General features: G+C 30.4%; 7 protein-coding genes across 7 annotated transcripts; 2 read left to right on the forward strand and 5 right to left on the reverse strand.

Annotated features, from left to right (window-relative positions):
* Window positions 1-21: 21 nt before the first annotated feature.
* Window positions 22-363, reverse strand: PPL_10953 (uncharacterized protein; the record flags this gene model as incomplete). The annotated part of the gene is made up of 2 exons (XM_020581713.1): window positions 22-300; window positions 358-363. Coding segments are annotated over 2 exons (285 nt in total), but the record flags the coding sequence as incomplete, so codon positions are not given.
* Window positions 364-844: 481 nt separating this feature from the next.
* Window positions 845-2,425, reverse strand: PPL_10954 (uncharacterized protein; the record flags this gene model as incomplete). The annotated part of the gene is made up of 3 exons (XM_020581714.1): window positions 845-993; window positions 1,514-2,090; window positions 2,177-2,425. 3 exons carry the CDS (start codon window positions 2,423-2,425, stop codon window positions 845-847), a joined length of 975 nt encoding a protein of 324 aa, XP_020427584.1.
* Window positions 2,426-3,119: 694 nt separating this feature from the next.
* PPL_10955 (uncharacterized protein) lies at window positions 3,120-5,004 on the reverse strand (the record flags this gene model as incomplete). The annotated part of the gene is made up of 3 exons (XM_020581715.1): window positions 3,120-3,144; window positions 3,944-4,674; window positions 4,756-5,004. 3 exons carry the CDS (start codon window positions 5,002-5,004, stop codon window positions 3,120-3,122), a joined length of 1,005 nt encoding a protein of 334 aa, XP_020427585.1.
* A 983-nt stretch (window positions 5,005-5,987) lies between these two features.
* Window positions 5,988-9,881, reverse strand: PPL_10956 (uncharacterized protein; the record flags this gene model as incomplete). The annotated part of the gene is made up of 4 exons (XM_020581716.1): window positions 5,988-6,182; window positions 6,257-6,429; window positions 6,661-9,657; window positions 9,743-9,881. 4 exons carry the CDS (start codon window positions 9,879-9,881, stop codon window positions 5,988-5,990), a joined length of 3,504 nt encoding a protein of 1,167 aa, XP_020427586.1.
* Window positions 9,882-11,111: 1,230 nt separating this feature from the next.
* PPL_10957 (OST5 family protein) lies at window positions 11,112-11,519 on the forward strand (the record flags this gene model as incomplete). The annotated part of the gene is made up of 3 exons (XM_020581717.1): window positions 11,112-11,143; window positions 11,211-11,294; window positions 11,387-11,519. 3 exons carry the CDS (start codon window positions 11,112-11,114, stop codon window positions 11,517-11,519), a joined length of 249 nt encoding a protein of 82 aa, XP_020427587.1.
* Window positions 11,520-11,843: 324 nt separating this feature from the next.
* Window positions 11,844-12,896, reverse strand: PPL_10958 (methylisocitrate lyase; the record flags this gene model as incomplete). Its single annotated transcript, XM_020581718.1, has 3 exons — window positions 11,844-12,115; window positions 12,198-12,589; window positions 12,679-12,896. 3 exons carry the CDS (start codon window positions 12,894-12,896, stop codon window positions 11,844-11,846), a joined length of 882 nt encoding a protein of 293 aa, XP_020427588.1.
* Window positions 12,897-13,424: 528 nt separating this feature from the next.
* On the forward strand, window positions 13,425-13,880 carry PPL_10959 (uncharacterized protein; the record flags this gene model as incomplete). Its single annotated transcript, XM_020581719.1, has 2 exons — window positions 13,425-13,650; window positions 13,726-13,880. The coding sequence occupies 2 exons, from the start codon at window positions 13,425-13,427 to the stop codon at window positions 13,878-13,880; spliced, it is 381 nt and encodes a 126-aa protein (XP_020427589.1).
* Between the last annotated feature and the right edge of the window lie 307 nt (window positions 13,881-14,187).

Here is a 14,187-nt window from a genome sequence, read left to right on the forward strand (position 1 = left end):
TGTGGCATCTGGTGAAGACACTGCAGGGACAGTTGGTACGGCATCTGGTGAAGATACTGCATAGACAGTTGGTGCGGCATCTGGTGCTTCAGTTTGAGATCTTCTAGAGGAACACGCCCGTGTAGATCCCTTGTTTCTGTTGCTTCTATCCTTAGTTGGTACACAGAGTATCTTTGCAGCTTTGGATTTAGGAGTAGCTCTGGTTTTGGTGCGTGTATGACGAGGTATCCTAGCAGCGGTAGGCTTATCACATAGACATAAACACTTTGGTGAAGATTTGATAACTCTTTTTCCTGTATTCTATTTTTTTATGTTAGCAAAAATAGTGGTGGTGTCAGATAAAAAATTTTTTTTTACAACCATTTCAACTGATATCTATTTATCTAAATTCTATATTTGAATAACAATTGTATAATGAAAGAATGATTGAAATCGATACATTTTATAGATGAAAATTATCAAAATTATTTAATTTATTTCTATCAAAAACTAATATTAACAGAGGCTCAATATATAAATTGATGCTTAAAATGCAATGTTAATATTAGTTTTTTGATTTTCACAAGCTTGCCCCAAATAATAATCCAAATTAAATGTTTTTAAATTCAAAAAAAAAAAGTGTGAGTGTGGGTGTGGTGGGTAGCATTTCTCTTATTATGAATAGATCTTTTTTAAAAAAAAACGAAAAATTAACCATAATCTGAGGCGAGGGACACAAAAATGAAATAACAGGCATCACGATGATTTTAAAAACATTGACCATGAATGTTGACCTAAACAATCAACATCACCAACAATGAAGCTTTAATATTAATAAAGTAATTTCAAGTTGACATGGCAAAACTTATTGACGATATGATCTCTTTTCAAATCTTTGAGACTGTGTGATCTCGCCTTGCGAATGATTTTCTCCGAGCCGGAATGACAATGGGGCAACCCATCGCTGGATTTTAGGCAGTGCCAACATCATCGCATATCCTACACCTCTAAATTCTAATTAAAAAGAAAAAAATTTTAAAATAAATTCATTGATATTGTGAATACAAATAATCATATGAATGATCTGTGATATAAGCTCATCGATTCATTTAAAATTTATTTATCTATGATAAGAATGATAATGATAAGCATGCATTTAATTAAATGAAAGAACGAATGAGTAAATGAATAAATAAATGAACGAGTGAATGAAATAAATGAGAATAATTAAAAATAAACAATAATGATTTTCGCAAGGCGAGATCACACTGTCTCAAAGATTTGAAAAGAGATCATATCGTCAATAAGTTTTGCCATGCAGCAGATTAGTTAATTTAGATAAATATAAAAAAAAAATATTATTAAAGTGTTTATTAATTTTAACTCATCATCCAGACATTTACTGGGAGAGTTGGGAAGTTGATTGATGTAATATAGACGTTGATAACAGTATCCATTTTAATAGCATAGAAACCACTGCCAGGGGCACTAAGTTGACTGAATTGGTAGATGTACTTTCCAATTGCAGTCATACCATAAAGATTCTGTACGTTAAGAGAATTCGAAATCAATGGAGCGAGTCTAAAGACTTGAGCTTGTTCGTTGACTGAGAACATTTGTGGACTTTGGTTCCATGAGAATTGATAGATGTTCAAGTTGACATAGAGACCTCCCAATTGTGGCATATATTGCAAGTTGTATGGACGATTGGTTGATTTGTAACTGCTGTTCATATTGGAGATGGTGTATGGCTTTGACGAGATCTTATTACCGAGTGGATCGTAGGTATTGACAATCATATTTCCATTGGAATCGGTCATGATAATAAGTAAAATGTTATTGGAGATATCAAAGGCAGACGATGAAAAATTGTAACTGGCAATGCTATCGACAATGGTGTAAGTAGAGGTATCTGCATTGAATTTGGTAACGGTCATTCCATTTGCTCCTGGTGCACCGAAAATAAGGAACAAATCATCATCAGCATTGGTTTGGGCACTGACAACCGAATATAATTCGATATTAGAGGTAATATTTGAGGTATAGGTTCCAAAAGTCCATGTATTTGTACTGAAGGATTTCAAAAACATAATTCCATTATCAGCAGCATCCTAAATAAGAGTAGTTAGTTTAATTCATTTATAATTTAATTGTTAATAAATAAATATTATTTTTTAAATTATTGTTTGATAATTACAATTGAAGAAACAACAAAATTCATCATACCAGTCTTATAGTTGTAGGTAGAGTATTGATTTCCAGCAGACAAAACGTTTTGGAATCCAACAAGGGTTGCTTGTGGACTGTTTGTTTTTTGATCGAAATCAGTGATACCAACAGCAACAGTGGAAGCATCTTGATTCCAAATACCAATGGCAGTGTTATCAGCAATGGTATTGGAAACCAAAGCTACAAGTAAAATACATAAGATAGGATAGAAATTCATTTTATATATATATATATATCTAGTTATAAAAGTATAATGATCTTACAAAGTTCAAAGTGAATTTAAAACCTTGAATTTATATTGATGATACCAAACGAAAAAAAAAAAAAAATATAATTATTTAAAATTATTCTGAAAATAAAAAAATAAATAAAATATTTTTTAAAACTTTGAAAAAAAGATCACCAAGATGGTGGACCATTTAGATCAAAAAATATTTGTTTTTAACAATAGATGATTGATTGACTATTGAAATGCTACCCTCATTTAAAAAAAAAAGTCTATTGACACCAGTTTGAGAAATACAAAAATGGACTTGTTTCAGGCAAATGCACGAAATTAAAGTATAAAGCAAATTTATGACATCACAATAGTTTTTCAACATCTTTTTAAAAAGAAGATCGTAAAAACAAGTCGAAAATATCTGCATTTTCATAACAGTTCAAAGTTGTTTTCTTAAAAAACTAAAATGGCGACTTTACTCAACGACATATTTAGGATATTCATATTCTACTTACTTATCAACTGATTCCTGTTCTTGTAAACACATATCTGATAAAAATAAGTTTTGGTACAATAGTAAAAAATAATCTTGATACCAACACCAGGTTTGATATTAACGCTTTGAAGACCAAAATCCCAAGATATTTATTAATATCTTGTAATTACTTCTTTGAATTTCAAAGAGCACTTTTTAACCTATTGACCAACTTCCACTTCTATTTAAAGTTGAAATATCAGAGATATCAAAAAACTATAAGTTCTTTGATTGATTTCGAGCGATTGCTAATGTAGTGTTTATAAACAGCTTGTTGTTTAATCGTGTATCACAACACAACTTAACAAACTTTTAAAAAAGCCATTGTTTATTTCTTTTTTTTTTATTTTTAAATAAAGGAAATGAAATGTAATAAGATCTATATGTCTGAAATTACTAACTTTGTTATTAATATCGATATGAAGATGATGATTATCAGGTGCTGAAGCAGGTACGGAGTATGGTGAGAAAGAATGATGTTTATGTGCGAATGGTGATGGTGGTGTTGTGATAAGTCATTGATTGCTAGCAGATTGCTATTCCTCTGAGACTATATTTGATCTCGTCAATTGTTAAGATGTTGTTTTTTTTAAATAAAAAAAATTTCAATGAGGTTATTTCACTTTTTTTAATTTAAAAAATTAGTATGTAGTTTTTTGAAAAAAAAGTGAAAAAGACAAAAATTAATATGTAAAAATATTAAAATACAAAAAGTGAAAAAGCCTCATTGAAATTCTATTTTTTTGATAAATTCTATATCAATACACTCCTCTAGTTATCTATCATTTTATCTTTACAAAAAAAGTAAAAGAAGACACTTCATTATTTAAATAAAATAATGATAGATAATCACTATACTATTGATATCGAACAATATGTAAAAAAAAATCTAGAAGACTTACACCGATGTATCTGGTTCTTTGGAATTTCACAAGAATATATTTAATGTAGTAATTTAGATAAAGTGTTTATTTATTTACTTCATCATCCAGAAGTTTAATGGGAGAGTTTGTAAGTTGATTGATGTAATATAGACGTTGCGGACAACATCCATTTGGATTGCATAGTTACCACTACCTGTGGTACTTAGTTGACCGGATTGGTAGATGTAATCTCCAATTGCAGTCATACCATAAAGACTCTTGACTGTAATAGAATTTGAAATCAATGGAGCGAGTCTAAAGACTTGAGCTTGTTCGTTGACTGAGAACATTTGTGGACTTTGGTTCCATGAGAATTGATAGATGTTCATGTTGACATAGAGACCTTTCAATTGTGGAAGATATTGCAAGTTGTATGGACGATTGGTTGATTTGTAACTGCTGTTCATATTGGAGATGGTGTATGGCTTTGATGAGATCTTATTACCGAGTGGATCGTAGGTATTGACAATCATATTTCCATTGGAATCGGTCATGATAATAAGTAAAATGTTATTGGAGATATCAAAGGCAGATGATGAGAAATTGTAACCGGCAATGTTATCGACAATTGTGTAAGTTGAGGTTAGGGCGTTGAATTTGGTAATGGTCATTCCATTTTCTGCGGCTGGCGAACCGAAAATAAGGAACAAATCATCATCAGCATTAGTTTGGGCACTGACAACAGATAATAAATCGGTATCAGTGGTCATATTTGAGGTATAGGTTCCAAAAGTCCATGTATTTGTACTGAAGGATTTCAAAAACATATATCCACTTAATGATGGGTCCTTTTAATAAATAAAAAATATATATAAATAGTTAAATTTTATATCAAAAATATTTATAATAAATAATGGTTTTATAATTACAAATGAAGTTGCAACAAAATACATTATACCAGTATTATAGTTGTAGGTAGAATATTGATTTCCAGCCGTCATAACGTTACTGAATCCATAGAGAGTACGGCGAGGAGTGTTGGATCTAGTATCGAAATCAGTGATACCAACAGAAATTGAGGAAGCATCTTGATTCCAAATACTAAGGGCAGTATTGTCAGCAAAGGTATTGGAAACCAAAGCTAAAAGTAAAATACATAAGATAATATTGAAATTCATTTTTTTAAATATATATATCAAGTTAAAAAGTAAAATGATTGATAGTATTCAAAACTTGAATTTAAATAGAAATGCTCAAAAAAAAAAATTATTATTATAGTTTGAATAAAAAACGAAAATAAAAAGTAATAAAACTTTTCTTCTTACACAGCCAAGATTGTAGACAATTTTCATCAACAATATTACCAATTCTTTTTCAATTGAACCTGAAAATAACTACCAAAAAGGTGAATGCCACCCCTTTGACCATCGAAATCAAATAACATTTAGTTTCTGGTTCCAAAAAAGGAATTTAATGGTTAGAGAAAACATGAATTTTTCAATAATGAAATCAATTGAGCAGAGCACCATCTTTCGAAAGATGATCGTACAAATAGTATAAAAAAATTCGTATTTTTTATTTTTTTTTTTTACTTTCGGTAATTTTACAGATAACAAATAATCTTACCTGAATACCAACTCCAGGTTTGATATTAACAATTTCAATAAGATTTTTTCGAAAAAATATCTAAAAATATCATGTAGTATCTTTAATTACACCGAAATTCTTTGCACTTGAAAGATCACTTTTTAACTCTGAGGAAAGACTTTCTGTTTCTTTAAAGAAATAGCTTACACCATACCTTGTTTGAAATTTCACATGAGATTTACATATATGTTAACGCAGAGAAATAAAATAGTGTTTTATTCATTTTAAAACTTGGTTAATCTTTTATCATCAGCCAGTTAAGTTAATAATTTATTTCCTAGCTAGGAAATATAATGTGATCAACTGTTTTAATTTTTAAAAAAAAAAAAGGTTATTGTTTATTTTCTTTTTTGTTTTTAAATAAAAAGAAAAGAAATGTAATAAGATTGTATTAAACTGATTGGTTAATTAAACCATTACATATATATAATAATTTAAAAAGATAATATTATTGTGGGGAGTGGAGATTAACGTTGATTATTATTTTGTTGTTGATTATGTTCTCTTGTGAAATTCAAGGTAGCACTGTTATTTTTCGTTTAGCAATTCGCAGACATTTCGGACATTTGTGTTTGACATAACATTCTTTATGGTGAGAGCTGTGGCATGATGAGCATTGAACTACCTTTGATATATTGTATGGGAAGATAGGTTCTTTGGCATCACAAAATTCACAGAATGATCCTTTACTTGTACACAATGGACATGTCTAATAAGAAGATAAAAAAAAAAGTAAGTAACTAATTTCGATTATCGATTGTTATACAGTTTTCTACAACTTACTTCAACATGATTCAACCATTTGGCAACAATAATTCTAAGAGATTCATATAGTCGTTTGTAATGTACGAGATCGGCGAGCGAGTAGAAATCGACGTCGTTAGCAAGGTGGTCATTTTGATTGCCGATCATCTTGTAATCCTCTGGACCGGTTGCTGTGCACGACTTTAAAAAGTCTTTGAGGAAGAACATCTGACGACGGAGGTTACGCATGCGTAGCATCACGTTGTTCTTGTAGAGTTTAGGGTTGATGGTGGCAATGTCAAAGAGCGGCTCACGCGAAATCTCATTGAGAAAAACGTAGTGGAAGTTCGACACTTGATACTGCTTGAAATCCCAATTCGAGAGAATACGTGACGGGATGAACCAGATCTGCTTGGTGTGGCAGCCGGAACAATAGTATTTACCGCTGTACTCGCAGTAGCGAGACGATGTGAACAGTCCAGAGATGCTACGCGAGCAGCCAGCGCACTGATTGTTCTGCTCGCGAATAGTGTATTGTGTATGTATTTCAAAGTAGAGACGTCTTCTCAGAGGTGTCCACTTGAAATCCTTTGGATCGATCGGTTTCTCTTCGACACCGGCATCGTAGTTGATGAAAGGATTGCTGCTACTCTTGGTAATGGCGCCTTCCGATGGCAGTGTATTAGACAATCCACCCGATGCAGACAGCGCACTCGGTGTCAACTTCTTTTTCTCGGGAATATAATCTTCTCTAAACGATGCGGTAATTGAATTCGATCTTGAATGACTTGGAGATGATGAATCACTACTTAGATTATTTAGATATTCATTATTATTATTATTACTATTGTTGTTACTGTTGTTCTCTAAATCAAGTTGATCGAAATCCAATTGATTATCAACACCATCATCTGTTAATTCATCTACATCTGAATAGCTTGTATTACTAACTTTGTTATTATGATTGTTGATATGATGATGAAGATGATTATCAGGTGTTGAAGCAGGTACAAAGTATGGTGAGAATGAATGATGTTTCTGTGCGAATGGTGATTGTGGTGGTGTTGACATGACAGCCGGTGCTGGTGTTGAGATAATGTGTGGATTGTTAGAAGATACAGTAACAGAGAAACTATTATTATTGCTACCATTCTCCTTACGGATATTAGAACGTCCACCTATCATTTCCTCTATTTTAGCGACTTGATCAAGAATCAAAGATTGCTCTTCCTCTGAGACTATATTCGATTTAGTCGATGGTGAAGATGAAAGCGATGATCTACCACTAACACTATTACTATTATTATTACTGTTATTATTACTGCTATTATTACTGTTATTATTACTATTGGAATTAGATGATAGCTGTTTATCCAACATTGCTCTATGTCTTTCATAAGCAGCAACCTCTTCCTCCAAAGTCATAGAGCGATTTTCTACTTCAACACTAACAGTAATTGATGGTTGATTTTCTTTAATTTCCTCTACAACTTCCTCTTCTTTTTCCTCTACTTCTTCTTCTTCTACTACTTCTTCTTCTTTTTCGATCTCATCTATTATAGTATCTAAAACTTCTTCCTTAATATTTACAATTGACTCTTCTTTCTCCTCTACTATTATTCCTTCTTCTTCATCCTCTTGTTCTTGTTGTTGTTGTTGTTGTTCGTGTTCTTCTTCTTCAATACAATCTGATGAATCTGATCTAAAGTGTTCTTCTTCTTCCTCTTCTTCTTTCTCTTTCTCTTTCTCATCAACGACATCCATATATTCAGCAATATCATTATCCAATTGACTTAGAGTTGGTGTAACTACGTCCACCTGAGAACTTAGAGCTGGACTAACTACATCTAATCGAGCAAGCACATCATTCAACGAACCAAATGAATCAACTGATTTTAACAATGACTTTGACTCTTCCTCTGCTTTATCTTCTACACTAATAATAGAGGCACCATCTTGTTCAACTATATTTGTTTGAACTACTAATTCCTCTTTCTCTTCTTGTTGTTCTTGTTGCTCTTGATGTTGGTTTTGCTCAACTACTTCCAAATTTTCTATATCATTATTGCTACTCTCCACTATTATAGGACTATCCTCTTTTATTTCATTATTATTATTAATATCTACTACTTCTATTTCTTTTACTTCTTCCAATGTTGATGTAGGTGTTAATGTAGACTCTGGTATTGAAGTTAAAGCTGTATCAATATTGTTTGTAGTTGTTGTTGGTTCATTGGTTGTTTGCTGTTCTGAAGATGTTGAAATCGATGAAGAAATAGATGGTGTTGACTCTGTAGAGCTTGTGAGTGTTGTTGTTTTTGTTGTTGGTATATTTGTAAGTGTAGACTTTGGTGAGCTAGTTGAAAAGAATGAAGAAAACTTTGATTTGATATCAGATATCGATATCTCTTTAATCATCTGTACAATCTCTGGTGTCTTTTCCTTCTCTTTCTCGCCACTACTTCTAAATCCACTATTATCACTCTCACCACTTGAATAGTTACTATTACTCTCATTATTAATATAATCATTAACATTTGGATCTATTAATGTTGTTGTTGAAACTGGTATTACTGTTTGTGTTGTTGTTGCTGTTGATGTTGATGTTAAATTAGCGTTACTATTATTATTGCTATTATTATTATTATTATTATTATTATTAATGTTATTTAAATTATTACTACTATTATTATTACTATTTACTTTTAATACTTTCTTTGTTACTTTTATCTTTTTAATGATTTTCGTTTTACCCGTTTTCTCGTCTACGATGGTAGTGGTAGTGGTTACACCCTTGTCGTCAAAGGTGTCTTTGAGCATCTGACTCTCGACGACCTCAGACTGACCCTCACCATTGATATTGATAACTCTAGTGAGTGACTTTACCATCTTTTTCTTCCTCAATGCTGGTTTTGCCAATGGTGTTACAACACCATTTCCAACAACAACAGGAGGAGAAGAAGTAGAAGTAGTACCATTTATATTATCATTACTAGCAGTAAGATTATTGATACCACTATTGATGTTGCTATTTGACACATGATGATGATGATCGTCATCAATATCTTGATGATCGAGTGCACTGTCGTTATAATCGATTTGAAATGGTATTGTCTCCAGCGGTACCAATATCGATCGGTATACATCGGAATCATCTTTGAATCGAAGAATCGAGTCTTCATCGTAGTGGTTACGTAGAATATCGTGGTTGGTGGTGATCGACTCGATCGCTGCATTGAGAATCGATTCGTTGAGACATCGCCGAAGAAATGCTCTTGCTTTGCCAGTGTCTGTTGTCACCTCCGACAGTGAATCGATATACTCAAACTGCTCTCGCCACACCAGTGGTGCACCACTAGTGGTCGTCGTCAAGCTATCAACACGCAAACCTTTCAATAGCTGTAAAATATCCCAAATCGTTGCAAAACCACCATATTTCACTAAGTTTAAAGAATAAGAAAGAGTGTGAGTTAGGAATGATTGTGTGAGTTTGTTTTATTCACCGATATCTATATAGATACATACACTTTAATTTATGTGTTAAAAATAACTCTATTTGAAAACAAAGTGGATTTAGAAATGGACATGATTCATTCAATGCTTTTCCAGTGGAAAAGTGATTCTGTAGACACTCTTTGATGATCTTATTGACTTTACCAATCATCTGCTTTCTATTATCTTGTTTTGTGATTGCATCTACATCTGTTTGTTTGTTTGTATAGTTTTAAAATGTTAATATATTACATCTGTTTCATCCTCATTATTTAACTAATTGTTTTTATTATAGTTTGTTTAGTTACTAACCTATGCCACTAGTTCTCAACCAATGATTATTGGACATTGTTTGTTTAAATAAACTAATCTAATTACTTTTATAAATATTTAATTAAAAATACACTATGATTTCTATTGGTTTTATTTTAAATTACTTAAAAACAAATAAAACTAAAGAAATATATTATAAAAAGTAAACAAAACTAATATTATATTATATTTATATAGAAAATGAAAAGAATGATTTAATAAATAACTAATTATTTCATTAAAACGATGGTGTAGATTTAAAATTTGCCGTTTACTATTATTATTGCTGCTGTGAGAAAAAACAAAACTTTGATCAAAAACACCACACACAAGTCAAAACCAACCAATCAAATAACAAACAAAGTTTAAGTGATCTGATGTGTTGACTCTAGAATAAAAATGAAAATAATGCAAAAATGAAATAAAAATAAAAAGTGTTGATATAATATATTACAATAGAAGTGATGTCATCGAATGAAAGAATAAACTGTTCTGTTGTTGAACGTTCAATTTAAAAAAAAAAATCAAAATTATCAAGATAATTAATAAAAAAAAAAAAAAATTCTTTTTTCTACTTAATAATTTGATATTTCCGGTAACAGTTGGTGATGTCAATCAACGATGCATCATGTGTTTAACCAGAGGCATGCAAAAACATTGGAAAAACAATTCAAAAAATGAATCTGAAAAAAGAAATCTGGGTGTCAACTGAGGGGAGTTAAGTTATTTCGAAAAGATTTTTTTATTTATTTTTGAAAAAAATACGAATTCTAGTTTAAACTTTTTTTTATTTTTATTTCCTTGTTTGGATAAAAATAGAATCAAATAAATAAACAAAAACAAAAAATAGATTATTTTTTTTAAAACTATTTAAATAAATATGAAATTATTTTTTGTTTTGAACTTAAAAATAAATAAATTTCATTGTTATGATATAAATCTAAACTTTGACCTTGACTTTGAACTTCGTGGTTTGTGAAAAATTAAAATTAAAAAAAAAAAATTGAGCCTCAGCAAAATTTTGTGTGACCTTTTTGATCATCAAAAATTTATTAATACTAAATAATTTAATATTAATTAATATATAAAAATGGTAACATTGTTTAATAGAATAATAATGTAGTATGGTGTCTTTTAGCTCTAATATTAATATTCTCCATACCTTTATCTAGGCATTATATCCATACAGCAGTCCAGTTGACCCATCATTATATCCATTCTTTGCCTTCTTGTTTTTGGTTGTTGGATTTGCATTCCTTGCTTCATTCATTGTGTAGGTTAGATTAATACATAATACATACTATCGTTTTAGCAGCAGTTGACTGACAAAATAATATTATTGTTGATGATCGTTTGTTTGTTTAGATATGAAATTTCAGCAGGTTCAGGTAAATCAAAGAGAAACATTGTTCAAGAAGTTCTTCACGCTTTAGTTGCATCATGTACATTGGGTATGGGTGGATTCTTTGTTCTTTTGGCATCCGGTATCTACCTATAAACTTCTAGAAAGATGATAGACAGATTATAAATATAGATATTTAGCAAAAAAAAAAGATGGAAACAGATCAAATAGAACCGATACATTTTTGTTAGCTAATAGATAGATAGATAGATAATCATTATTAGAGAAGATAGATAGATAAATAGATAGATAGATAAACATACATACCAAAAAAAAAAACAAAACAAAAGTGTGAATGTATTAAAATATAATAAACAAAAACAAAACAAAACAAAAATCAATATTATTGATTAATACTCTTATTTATTTCTAATGAATGATTGGATAGATGATATATTTATTTTGTTTAATAAATTTATTTTATTGTTCTTTACCTTCACCAAATAAAACATCCAATTGATTTTCAAACTTGTGATAATCCAAGTATTTGTAGAGATCCTCACGGGTTTGCATGAGTTTCACTACATTTTGTTGAGTTCCATCCTTCTTGATGGCATCGTACACTTGGAGAGTGGCTGCTGCCTGTGCTCTGAATGCTGACAATGGATAGAGAACCATTGATGCACCGGCATTCGAAAGTTCTTCAGTCGTAAAATATGGTGTTTTACCAAACTCTGTAATATTTGCCAAGACTATACAAAGAGAAATAAAAGAAAAAGAGTAAATTAGAAAAAATAATATTGAGATAATATTAAAATAAATAACAAAACATACTTGGAACATTTGGTAATGCAGCTCTAAATTGTTTGTATTGCTCCAACTCTGTTAGTGCCTCTGGGAATAGCATGTCGGCACCCGCTGCAATATAGGCCTTGGAACGCTCGATTGCCTTTTCGATACCCTCATTGGCGAGAGCGTCGGTTCTCGCCATGATGACAAAGTTTGGATCCTTTCTGGCGGCAACTGCCGACTTGATACGATCGACCATCTCATCGGTACTGACGATCTTCTTGCCTGGACGATGACCACAACGTTTGGCACCGACCTGATCCTCGATATGGCAACCGGCAGCACCGGCACGCTCAAACTCCTCAATGGTTCTGGCGATATTGAAAGAACTTCCAAATCCAGTATCTGCATCAACCAATAAAGGAACTTTTGTAACTCTATTGCAACGACAACAACAAATATTTATTAATTAACAAATTCTTTGTTCTTATTTTTAATATATTTGGGGATTGATAGATTGATTTACCTTGTTATTCTACGGATATCTTCGACGACATCGTTGATTGTAGTGATACCAAGATCTGGAAGTCCGTAGCTGGCGGCAGCACATGCACCACCCGAAAGATAGATAGCTTGATATCCACTTTTATCGGCCAAGATGGCAGAGTAAGCATTGACTGCACCAACGATTTGCAATGGTTTGGCGTTGGCTACTGCTTTTCTAAATAATGCACCTGCAGACATAATCTTTATCTATTTTTATACAACAACAGTGTGTTAATTGATCTATTTTACAAATTGATTTAAATTGAAGCTTTTAACAAAAATGAGTCAGATGTTCTTGTTCAGACACGCGATCATTATTAATTTTTATTAAAAAAATTTTAATTAACACATTTTTAAATAAAAATCTAAAGATTTTTTTTACTTTTTATTTAACAATAAAGTAATGAATGATTAATCGATAAATATTTAGTTTTATTTATTACTACCTTTTTAATTTATTACCAAATTAATAAATAAGCAACATTGATAAGAATTTAATTAAAAAGAAATAAACAAAAAATCACTAAAAATTTTGAATTATAAATTATAACTTTATTTGGATTATAACCAAAAAGAACAAGAAATTAAATGGTCTCAATTTGATCCATCAATCAATCATAAAAGTAATCTTATTAAAAGAAGTAATTTAAATAGTCAGTGTTTGGAAAATAGTGAAAATTTTTACAAAAACGAATCATTTTTGATAACTCCTTGACGTCAGATAAGATGGATAGTGTTAATAATGATAAAGACGAAAGTAGTGGGGTAAGCAATAGTAACAATACCATACAAAGAAGACATATAAACACAAATATAGATAATGTAAAGAATGAACAACAACAGCAGAAGCAGCAACAAAAGCAATCTGTAGAAAAAGTAATCGATAATCATAGTAAAGATGAATCAAAATTAAATGATCAAGAGATTAGTAATTATAATTTTAAATATATGGGTAAGATTTAGTTGAATCATATCGAGTAATACTGATTAACTAACGACAAGTGGTTGAATAAATACTCTATTTTAGCAATTAGATATATGGTGATATTTATTATATTCGTTATTTTACATTATTTAATATTTATACGTGGTGATACTAAGCAAGACAGTTTAAAAAGAAAGCTACTCGAAAGTTGTAAATCATCTGGTGTCGATTGCTCAAAAATAGCAATGGAGTTATAGAGAAATGATTATCATTTCTATTGTAAATAAACTATATTAATTCAGTATTATATTTTAAGTTCTTCTCATATTAATGAGAAATCTTTTTTTTATTAAATTTTTAATTTTATAAGGTCTTAATTTATAAATATTAATAGTTAAGTTAGTTATATTTTAGTTGTTTAAATGAATGAATGTATACAGATTAATAATATAAAAGTTGTGTTATCTGTTTTTATCTTTTTATCTTTATCTTTTTTATTCTTTTTTTTCTTTTTTTTTTTTTTTATCTTTTTTTTTAATTTTAAATAATATATTACAAAAAAGT

Source organism: Heterostelium album (assembly GCF_000004825.1).
Source record: "Heterostelium album PN500 unplaced genomic scaffold PPL_contig20, whole genome shotgun sequence".
Lineage (NCBI taxonomy): Eukaryota > Evosea > Eumycetozoa > Acytosteliales > Acytosteliaceae > Heterostelium > Heterostelium album.